The sequence below is a fragment of the Podarcis liolepis genome (genome assembly GCF_965112155.1).
Source record: "Podarcis liolepis genome assembly, chromosome: 14".
Taxonomy (NCBI): domain Eukaryota; kingdom Metazoa; phylum Chordata; class Lepidosauria; order Squamata; family Lacertidae; genus Podarcis; species Podarcis liolepis.
In genome coordinates this window covers 33,045,223-33,056,720 of record NC_139569.1, presented here as the reverse complement: position 1 = coordinate 33,056,720, position 11,498 = coordinate 33,045,223, and the positions used below count along the sequence as shown (strand labels likewise).

The window sequence follows — 11,498 nt, the reverse complement described above, 5'->3', positions numbered from 1 at the left end:
TTGAAACTTACCCACTGGGCTCGAACCAGCTCCATTTGGCACCGAGAGATCAGTTGTGGACAGCATACCACCTAATTGGGGGATACAGAGGAAGAATATTTATTTCACTCAGATAATGCAATGTGCAAAAGTAAAGAGTGAGAGCTTGTTGAAACTTGGGGTGAGGGAGGAATGCTTACTTGCACTGCCGGTACTTGGTGGTCTCTGAGGACCTCCTGGTGACACATTTCGATGCAATGAGGCTTGAGGAGCGGTCAGCATGGTAGAGTCTGTTAAGGTAGAACTTGCTGCCAGTGCTGGGGATACAAGGGAACTCCCAGGATTACTGTAGGTTAAAGTATTGGGGCTGGACACAGGAACAGTGACCGACATTGAGAAGTTCTGCGGAGGTAACCCAGGCTGAAAAGAGCGGGGGGGAATCATGTGAGATTTAAAGAGCTACACTTTCCTCAAGTTCTAATCAAAATGTTAGAAAACAGCTTCTTGGTTTCTAAAAGGAGTTTTGAAGCATACATACAGAACACACACATCTTAATTATGTAATGCAAACTGTTCAGATTTGTTACATACAAACCACACTTAGCACTCTCAAAATTGGTTAGAGATACCGATAATTACCAAGAGCTACAGATAATCACTCCAAGTTGATCACATGGAGATATGTTTTACAAAATATCGTATGTAGAAAATGAAAGATGTTCTGGGCATCTGCCCGTAACTTTCTAGCAAACTTTTAAGAAGCATTTTGATTATTGCAGAAAATGAAAATTATCCCTTTGCGATCAGAAACGGTATTTGAGAGCACTTAAGCATGCAATGAAAGAGGGAAGAAAGGATGTTACTGGAAAATACAGCATACTATTTTAACTTTAAAAGTTCCAAGGCAAACCTGATTCTTCACATTATGTATTTCTATAGAACTATGCTGAAAGTTCCAAAAAAGCTAGAGAGTTGTGCTATTATATTTGTATTCATTAGTAAAACTATTTCAAGTAAAAAATGAATAAATTAATGCAAAATTCTTTACAATTTAGCTTAAGATTGGATTTGAAGGAATGCAATTTATGTGGATTTTTTTAAAAAAGTACTATGATAAAATACATGAAAGCATTACATCTTATGTTAAATCCGGTTTCTTTGAAATCCTTCCTCAAAAACCCATCTGAGAATTGTTTGGTCTCTAGTCCCCAGAATCTATTCAACTATACCTAAAAACATGTAACAGAAATGACTGCATATTCTTCCACAATTTACTACCACCCCCACTACCTCTTGCTATGGCCCTTATATCAATTTTTAGATTGTAAGGCTGTCATGACAGGGACCTCTCCTTTTCAAATGCCATATACTTGGATGGTGCTATATAAAATAAGCAACAAAAACAGCTTCCTTATAGTCTGACTGGTAAATAATTTACCATAATATGACTATGTTATTTTCTATTGTTATATGAGCAACACATCATCACTACAAGGTAGAATTTTGCCTTAAACAGCACACTGAAAAATTCCTTTAGCAATTCATTTAAAAGAGTAATAAATCACAGGACTTTATTTTTTTAAAAACCCTTCTTTTGGTGTGTACAGAACGCTAGTCTTGGAATCAACAAAATGAAAGAATATTAGGACATATTTAGCAATAGAAACTAACAAGGTTTTGGGGAAAAAAATGTCATAGCTTCTGCCGACAAAATTGGGAAATTATAGTTGTGCAATCATGTTTATTTTCATTTATGTAGAATGCTTATATCCAGCTTTATGGTAAACACTCTCAAAGTGGCTTACAAAGGTTTCTCAAAACAAAATCACACTCAAATATGGCTTCCCTTATAGACTAAGGACAATAATTATCTGACCAATTACTCAATGGCATATGCTGATAATCCTCTCTCTTTCAACGATTTTCTTAGTGAGGGACAAAAACAACTGATCACAATATACAGACTGCCTTAACTTTTTAAGAGTTACAGGTTTAGTGTACTTTTACTTCAAAGGCATCTGATTTCTATACCAAGGAATACCCAATTCTGAAAATATATTAATATAAAAATATTGCAGCATATTTTTCACAGATCTAGGATGATAGAATCATAGAATCATAGAGTTGGAAGAGACCACAAGGGCCATCGAGTCCAACCCCCTGCCAAGCAGGAAACAATGGCAAAATAACAGAAAACAACTACTGTGGTACCTTGGTTGTCAAATTTAATCCATTCCGGGAGCCCATTGGACTCCCAGAACTGTTTGAAAACCAAGGCACAGCATCCAATTGGCTGCAGGAACTTCCTGCACTCAATCGGAAGCTGCATCAGACATTCGGCTTCCGAAAAACATTCGCAAACTGGAACACTCACTTCCGGGTTTTTCAGGAGCCAAGCCATTGGAGAACCAAGGTCCCACTGTAGTTTACTGGGAAAAGACTGAAGAAAGACAGGAGCCTGTACAGGAGCCTGTACAGAATGGATTTCTCTAGGCCTGAAAGGTTTGTGCTAGGCCTTGTTTGATTTCAGCTAACAAAGTAGACACTGTAAGCATTTTTGTTTCTCTGTGACCAGAAATTTAATGAAAGCAGTGCTTCTTAGGAAGTGGACTGTGTAAGAGGCTTTTCCTGCTGCCTTCTAACTCGCATATAGCGTACAAAGTGCCTTTCTCAGAGTTCATACAAAAATCCCAAGATTTCTGTCTCAGATTCATGCATCTTGCATGAACATTTCTGCTTTATAAGCTCGTACCACAATGTCATCTTTAATGTAGCTTTCAAAGTTAAGGAGATGTTGCAAAATGTTCTCATGCATATAATAAAGTCACAAGCCATACCACAGTACTCACTGCGATTTTATGATTCCGCATCATATTATCAAACTCTTCATTAATTTTTTTATATTTTTCTTCTGTATGTGGCGTGAGCACATATGAAGTGTCAGGGTCCGGGCTGTCGCACCCTCTGTTTTCCTTCTTGTTCAGAGCCTAAATAATGAAGTTAATAAAAAGAATCAACAAATAAAAAGTAGGAGCTAAGAAAAGTACTTACAGGGCCTCGCTTGAAAATAAAATCACTATCTTCATTTAGTTTGCTGAATCTGTCCTCCGATAGTGGACTGTGCTCAAAGTAATCGTCAGCATCAGGGCTCTCACAACCATTAAGGCCTTTCTTTCTTAAAGTCTGAAAATACAATTGGAAAATTCACACAGACAATACTAAACTTGCCATAATTTTTTAATCGCAAATTTGCATTAAGAAGGTACACACTGTTTTACAACCAGAGCCACTGAAGTAAGTGTATCCATATACACTGATACTTTAGTATTGTTAAACACATGCAGTTCTATCCCAAAGTCAATGGGCCTACTCTATGAGGGCTAGCACTGGATACAATACCTACAATTCTCTCTTCCCCTCTTCCCCTGCCCTTTATAATTGCTACAGACTTTTCTAAGAGATGGGGGTTTCTGTCAGAAACTGTAATAGCTCATCGACCACTACCTATTTTCTCTGGCAATTAAAAATAGCCACAAAAGAATTTGTGAGGACAGTTTGTAGGCACCAGCCCTGTGTGAACTGAGAGCATATCCTAGAACAAGGATGGACAGAAGATAGGGAATGATCTACCTTGCAAGGCACTCAAGTGATCATTTAACAAGTAAAGTCATAGCTAATCCAGGTTAAGAGCTCCTGTGGCTCACACTGCACATTAAACAGGGTTCGGCGTTATTTTTTCTCTTGGCTTTTTAAAAGCCAAAACTGCCCTGAGATCTGGAATGAAGGGAGCATAAGCAAGCAGAGGCAGCTTAATCCTTTCCCCCCTCTGGCACTGTTTGAGCTCAGAAATCACTCTCCACAAACTGTTAAGAGTGTTCTCTTTGTGAATTTTTGAGCCAGCATAGAAAGGGTTGAGCAGCTTTTTTTCTGTCTTCCATCTTCCACTCCAGCATTCTATAATGTGCAACTTATTTTGTAAATTTAAACATGTTTTGTAAACCAGAGATTTTGTTGAAAATAAAAATTTCCTGCAAGGTAAATTTCCTGCATAAGTAAAGTTCCCTGGGCTTTGGAACTTTGAAAACTACTATTCTAAGCAGTGTTTAAAATCCAACTAACAGTAAAACTGTAGGTGTGTTTTTTTAATAAAAAAACACTAATGGGAAAGTATGTTCTGAACCCAAGTCACTCTCTCATAATATGCTATGAATATGTCATGCTTAGTTTTCAAACTAGAAATCCAATCGGTTGATAAATAATAAGCACCCATGGTATCCAGAAAGGAGGAGAATATATCCCATTTTATTACTTATAAGATTTTGCTGTGAAAAATACTGGGAGAGAAGCTTTAGTCAAAACTATTTGAACTTCATAAACACCACTGGAGAAGTTGAACTCTAATGGTCTTCAAGCAAACCTACACAGATCTCAATATCTTATTATCTTCTAATTTCTTAGCAACCACTGCTAGTAACAGCTTGTCTTAATGTAAGACAACGGTAAGACCAAAGAAGGCCTATCTAGTCCAGCATATTCTATTGACAGCGGCCAACCAGTTGTCAGACATAAGTGCAAAAGTACTCCTGACCACCTGAGATTCCAAGCAACTGTTATACAGAAGCATACTGCCTTCACTTCATCAAATCTGGCCCTCTTTGAAAAAAGTTTGGACACCACTGCCATAAACTATATGCTGTGTAGTATGGCTTGGCTAGTAGCTAATGAGGCCTTTTGGCATTTAACCCTCACATTCCTCCTTTCTGCAAAGCCAGGGTGGGTTTTCCATCCTGCTTCTACAACCCTTTCTCATCCTTTCCCCAACACCTCTTTTCTCCCTGTCCTCTCCTATTTCACCCCATCCTACCCCATTCCACCCTCTTGACTGATATCAGAAGAGAGGGAAAGGGCGGGGGAGGAGGGGGCAGCTTTGCCTTTCCCTCTTTCCTCCCCCCAGCTACTTTAGCAAGGCGACCAGAGAACTATATGGGTACAGGTTGATTCGGTCAGGAACTTCCCTTCCCCAATTTTGGTAGATTGTTTTCCCCACATTACATCCCGATTCCAGCACTGGAATGAATTATAGGGCACTCTGTGTGTGGCTGCCTCTACGGATGTGGGGGATGTCACTGCCCTCCTTTATGGATCTCTCCCAAGAGCCACCACCCAACATCTTGGTAAGAAGGTCTGCTGCAGGCAGACAGGCTCCTCTCAGGCTGCCTTGGCTCCTTCATTCTCCTCTCACTGACTTGTACACATGCTGTTTGCTCATGCAGTAAAAGAGGGGTAAGAGCTGGCTGCAAATGTGTACAAGAGTGCTGCTGTGACAAGGGCCTTAAGCAAATACAGATATAGGAAGTTTTGGCTAAATTTCTTTCCTAGCAGCTCCAAAGTACACTTAGCATTTCACATAACACAATCAAATTGTGTAAAGCTCTCAAGCCATCAGTTAGATATCATTCCTTCTCAGGTTACTTGGCATGGTGTTGCAAGTCCCACAGACAGTGCCTGGAACTCCCACTAAATCAGCATTCTCAGGAAAACAGGTGTAGCTTTCGGCAACACCTGTCACAACACTTAGCAGCACAGTCTAACCAATCAGGTGGATATGTATATGGACTTAACCATACATGGCCCTGCTGTCCAGCACTTTGAAAGCTGCTAACCCTCCCAAACCTTCAACAAGGCTAAGCCTGCCAGTCTTCTACACTGATATCAGCAGGGAAAATGCTAACACTACAGTCTGGATTACAGTTAACCTTTACAAATTATTGAATACTATAAATAGATTTAGAAAGTTTGTGGCATTCATACCAGAATACACACATTTTGCCCAACATGTCTCGACACTTTATACTTGAATAGCCAGAAAAAAGAAATGTAGATTAAAAAACACTATCTTAAATTTAAAAAAAAGTACAAGCCAGAGGCTGCTGACCATTTCCAATGTGATGTATGTATTATATTTTAATCTAGAAGCATTGTGGAGTGTTCAGTCTGTGTATTAAAGGAAAAATCTAGAATCAATCCATCCCACACTCTGAAGCATATCCTTTTAAACTCAGAACAAAAGAACATATGCACTCTTCGTAATTGTTATTTTTATCGTGTTAAGAATGGATTTAACCCTGCTTTAACTCAGGAGGAAGGAAAAGGTTTCACAATCTCCCACTTCAGATTCTGGAAACCCTCACTCTAAACCAAGTTCTTGTCACTCTTGGGCCACTTAAAGTTACAGTCTCCCATTTCTGATGAAACAAGTCAAAGCCAAGGCATTTGGTCTCCTAATTGCATACACAGAAACATCCCTTTGCGGGCCCAACTCTGATAAGAGTACCACTTACTTTATCGTTATCAAGTACCATAAGAGTAAACTGTTACTCTTTGTGTCAAGGGAGGCACAAGTGGAATGCTCTAATCTAACTGGGCAGAATCAGTGGGCTGTTTTCTAACAAGCAACTATGTTAGAGATAACCCACCATGGCTCAAAAAGTGAGAAAGACCCAAATGTTAGGAATGCACCTATGTGCGGTGCAAAATAAAAGATTCCAAAATCTTTTGCGTCACTTTGCATCATATCCTCTATTTGGTACTTCATATATTTTGAGTTTTGTACTGTTTAAAAAAGCTTTTCTAAACAAAATGCAAGGTCAGCTGCTGTGTCAGAGAGTCTTCTTTGTGGAGACTCTTCTTTCTCCACAATGAGGGACCAACAGATTTTGTCAGCCAGTAACATTTGTGGTTTTCAGAACTCAGCCTCTCTCACAATTCAGGGGCAGGGAAGAGATCTCATGGCTGATACAACACTGTGTTCAGAAGCACTTGGAAGCAGAAGCAAGATCCTGTAGGTGTCAAGGTGCTTCTGAAGCTCAGTCTGATATTGGCAAGAACGCATGCACTCACATTGTGAAAGCAGTGAGAAATCTTGTTTCCACGTGTCCCCCAAAGACCAGTTCAAGGTCAGGTATGCACCATTCTCTTGAAAACAACATTTACAGGGTGGTAGCAGGATGGCACTGTCAAGAAGCAGGTTACTATTATGATATTCATAGAAGCACTAGATCGAAACAGTACAGACACTGATTTTGGGGCTGCTAGGAACTGGAATCCAGTAACATCTGTGAGGGCCACAGGTTCCCCATCCCTGGTGTAAATCCTGTTTGTACAAAAAGCTGCACCTGAGCACAGTCAAGGGGTTACAGGTAAACATTATTCTTCAAGTTGCTCTCACTGTGGCCATACTAGTGAGGTCTCAACCATGGCAGCCGAAACGCAGCTCCTTTCCTACACTGCGTCAAGTAAATAAATCAAGGAGCCTCACCTGCTTAGTTCTTTCAAAATGTATGTTCATGCTCTCTGTGAAAGCCTTTATAGTAGAGAAGGGAGGTGGATTCTTTGAATATTCATAACAAAGAATATTCACAACAACTAATAGCAACTCTTGCTGTCTCCTTTATTGCCTCTGTGCAATCCAACAAATGTGACAAATGTGACTTTTCCAAATATTGATAAAGTGAAGAAACTCTGCTATACCACACTTTCCATTCCTGCTTCTTTCAGTAGCCTGCTGCTACTTATAATTCCCTACCACCACCAACATGGCCACCTGCAGTTTTTGACCCCCCTAATAGAAATGCAACCTTAAAGAAGAAAGACTGTCCAAAGAATATACATATAAGGACACAAGAAGTTTTATCATAAGCTGTGAAGAAAGAGCAACAGGCTCCCTCAAGAGATGGCTCCACAACAGGAGAAACTTGTCAAGTAACCCTGTGAGAAACTGCTTCGCAAAAACATGGGAGAAAGCCTATTAAAACATCCAGCAGAACATGATATGCAGATATGGCCCTAAAGTAGGTTTAAAGAAGAGTTCACCACTGGCAATCAAAAATGAAAAAATCAAAAATGAAATCTGCAAATTTTACTAAGGGACAACATCAACACTTACTGGAAGAATTTCTTCCAGTAAAGCAGTGCATCTCTTGGACTTCATCAAAGGAGAACGTTATGGCATCCCCATCTGGCATGCTTTCATAAATAAGTATGGGAGATACTGAAAAGGGGTTACTTTCAATTCTGTGAAAGGAAGACAGGAAATCATGGAATACTACCACTCACCCATGCAACGCTGCCTTCAGTGGGGAGATATTGCCATGCTGCGTCAACAAGGATGGCCCTTAATCTGCCATGGCTCAATTTAAGGCCCTTGTAAAAATTTCCAGGGGCAGAGAGACTGGTTCCTCCTTGATTCCAGAACCTGACACTTTATTATTTTTTCAGATGGCAAAGAAATCTACATCCATTATGTCCCTAAAGGGACTCTGCAGGAAGCACTCTGCAGATGCATCAATTCAAACACATATTTTTTCTTTCAAACAAAGTGGATTATTACTGGATTAACATTATGATCATAACCTCAAAACAGATTAGGACCTGAGATTAAAGGTTCCCTAGCATATCTTCTGTGAAGTTCCATCCCCATCTCACTTATCTATATATCAGCAGTAGCAACTGCGGGGACATGAATCATGAAGGCAAAGACTGAATGCTTACGGTCCTAGTCTCATGCTCTCCAATCCCAGAGAACTCTGTTTCTACTAGTGGCTGAGCCCCTGATCACGTCACTCACTAACCCCCACCAACCCACCCCCTTATCAACTCTCTCCTTAGACCTCACCAAACCCACCCTCCTTCCCTTAGACCTCCTCCTGCTCATATTGCCTGCCTCATATCAACAACACTGTTTCCATCTCAGCAGTAGAGGGTGAGGAGGAGGAAGGCAGTAGGTGGTGGCAGAGCAGGATGGTTGTTGGGGAGTTTCCCTGTCCTGTACTGACTGTTCCTCTGCAGCTTGCGGGGACCAGCCAGCCAGCTGCCTCCAAGTTAACTGTGTGAGGCAGTCATCAGCAGAGCAGGATGGTTGCTGAGTAGCTGCCCCACCCTTTCTTGACAGTTTTTCCATGGCTCACCTAAACACCTACCCACATCCATCTCCCTCTTCTGCTTCCCTTCTCCCTCACCCGCCAATGCTGCTGTGATGGCCCAACACTCTCAGAAGGCTGTTGTCATGTTGTAGCTTGAAGCAGCATTTGTTGGCAACCAAGCAAACGACAACAGCATTACCTTATTATTATATGTATGTAAGCAAACTGCAATTCCACAAAGACCAGCTGCCTTTGGCCACCTCATCATCACAATCAGTGCCCTATTTCCATAACGGTGAATCCATGCTCAGAGCGCAGAAGGATGCAGATAGTAAAAGGTCACACTTCAATGAAGATTAACCTTGTCATGGTTGGAGGCAGGGGTGGGGGGTGGTGGTAACAGAATGGAGCAATGATCAGGAGTTAGGACTGGTCAACCTTCACTGTACTGACAAGATGTGGGGGACCAGAACTGGAGTAAATGAAAGTAAAGGTATGCCAAATGGACAAAAAAGTACCGTATTTTTCGCCCCATAAGACGCACTTTTTCCCCTCCAAAAATGAAGGGGAAATCGGGGTGCGTCTTATGGGGCGAATGCCTGCAAGCCTCACGCGCCCGGCAGGAGGTCCCACCGGGTGCGCGAGGCTTGGGGCGGCAGCCTGTCGCCCGAAGCACGGGGAGGGCTCCCCCTGCTTCGGGCGAGTGTCTGCAAGCCTCGCGCACCCGGCAGGAGGTCCCACCGGGTGTGCGAGGCTTGGGGCGGCAGCCTGTCGCCCGAAGCACGGGGAGCCCTCAGGAGGGCTCCCCCTGCTTCGGGCGAGTGTCTGCAAGCCTCGCGCACCCGGCAGGAGGTCCCACCGGGTGCGCGAAGCTTGGGGCGGCAGCCTGTCGCCCGAAGCACGGGGAGCCCTCGGGAGGGCTCCCCCTGCTTCAGGCGAGTGTCTGCAAGCCTCGCGCACCCGGCAGGAGGTCCCACCGGGTGCGCGAGGCTTGGGGCGGCAGCCTGTCGCCCGAAGCACGGGGAGCCCTCGGGAGGGCTCCCCCTGCTTCGGGCGAGTGTCTGCAAGCCTCGCGCCTGTCCCGCCGGGTGCGCGAGGCTTGGGGCGGCAGCGGACTGCTTGCGCGCACCTAGAAGCTTGGGGCGCGCTCAGCTCAGCAGGCCCCAAGCTCCTGGTATAGCGCAGCGATCCGCTAGCCCTGGGAGAACCCCGCGGCTCTCCCAAGGCTAGCGGACTGCTTGCGCGCACCTAGAAGCTTGGGGCGCGCTGAGCTCAGTACGCTCCAAGCTCCTGGTGTAGCACAGCGATCCGCTAGCCCTGGGAGAGCCCCGCGGCTCTCCCAGGGCTAGCGGACTGCTTGCCGGCACGCAGAAGCTTGGGGCGCACTGACCTCAGCTTGCCCCAAGCTTCTGGATTAGCGCAGGGGTCCGCTAGCCCTGGGAGAGGCGCCCGGCTCTCCCACGCTAGCGGAGACCTTGCCGGCACGCAGAAGCTTGGGGCGCGCTGAGCTCCGCATGCCCCAAGCTCCTGGTGTAGCGCAGCGCACCTGGGGGGGAAATAATTTTTTTCCCCTTTATTTCCCCCCCCCCAAAAAAATCTAGGTGCATCTTATGGGCCGGTGCGTCTTATGGGGCGAAAAATACGGTAGTGGGTGTCATGAAGTCCGGGAGATTCTGAATGATATGACCCTCTTATATAGAACTCTGACAACAATCCATTGCCAGTGCCTTCAAATTACTGCCCCACTCCTACAGCATATAGGTCTTGGCATGCATACTATTCAGCTAACAAAATCTAATGCATAATATACTATATAACAATAAAGGTGTATAATAATTAGGTGACAGCATATTAAAAAGATGGTAACCAGTTAGGAGCATAATTATAGTAAAAATTATTGATTAACAGAGAAGGTAGCAAAAAAAGACCCCTAACGTGTCAGTTCAGTAGCCAAATGTCTGTTTAAATAAAAAAGTTTTTTGTCCTCCTACAAGAAATAGGGTGTGATAAACCTTCCTCAGTAAGGAGCTCCAAAACCTGGGAGTAGACACATACTCTTAAAAGACCTCTGGTGTCATGAATAGTCCAAACTGGAGGACTCTAGACTGAAAATGTCCAATTCCATATGTAAGTCTAAGAAAAGACCAGCGTTTTTGGTCTGATGGCCCTGCAAAAATATGAGTTCTAGATGTCCAGGACTGCAAACTGACCATCTTTACAAAACAAATGGACAATGGTCTCTACTGACAGCTCTGAGTTTGCTAAATGGGTCATCTACAATCAAAGTAACTAAAATAAAAACCTTGTAAGCATTACAATGCAAAACCCACTCTATGGCTCCATTTTCCAAACAGTTGACTCCTCATCTAGCAATAGGAGTGATGGAGCTACCCTGGAGTCTGAAGGCTCAAGTCAAATTACATACCTAAGATGACATCCAACCCATGCAGTTGAAAGAACTGGGGCAATATCTAACCATTCATCCCTGAAAACTGCAAGTTGGTTGGCAAAATATACATGATGACTGGAGTGGCTCTGGATGGAAGCAAAAAATGATGTCTTGTAGAGTTCATCCTGCCATTATGGAATCCTGGGCAG

The 11,498-nt window shown here is 43.3% G+C and overlaps 1 protein-coding gene across 12 annotated transcripts in view; it reads right to left on the bottom strand.

Annotated features, from left to right (window-relative positions):
* MEF2A (myocyte enhancer factor 2A) overlaps window positions 1–11,498 on the bottom strand; it is a 92,185-nt gene that overhangs the window by 33,283 nt on the left and 47,404 nt on the right. For 7 of the 12 annotated variants that reach the window (XM_083475140.1, XM_083475144.1, XM_083475135.1 and 4 more), the window contains exons 4-6: window positions 3,031–3,162; window positions 180–399; window positions 12–71 (exon numbers count right to left, since the gene is read on the bottom strand). In XM_083475140.1, coding sequence (XP_083331266.1) covers window positions 12–71; window positions 180–399; window positions 3,031–3,162 — 412 coding nt within the window. Of the gene's footprint in view, window positions 1–11; window positions 72–179; window positions 400–2,828; window positions 2,967–3,030; window positions 3,163–11,498 lie in introns of all 12 variants that reach the window. The other 5 variants (XM_083475134.1, XM_083475143.1, XM_083475145.1 and 2 more) reach the window with 1 other exon arrangement.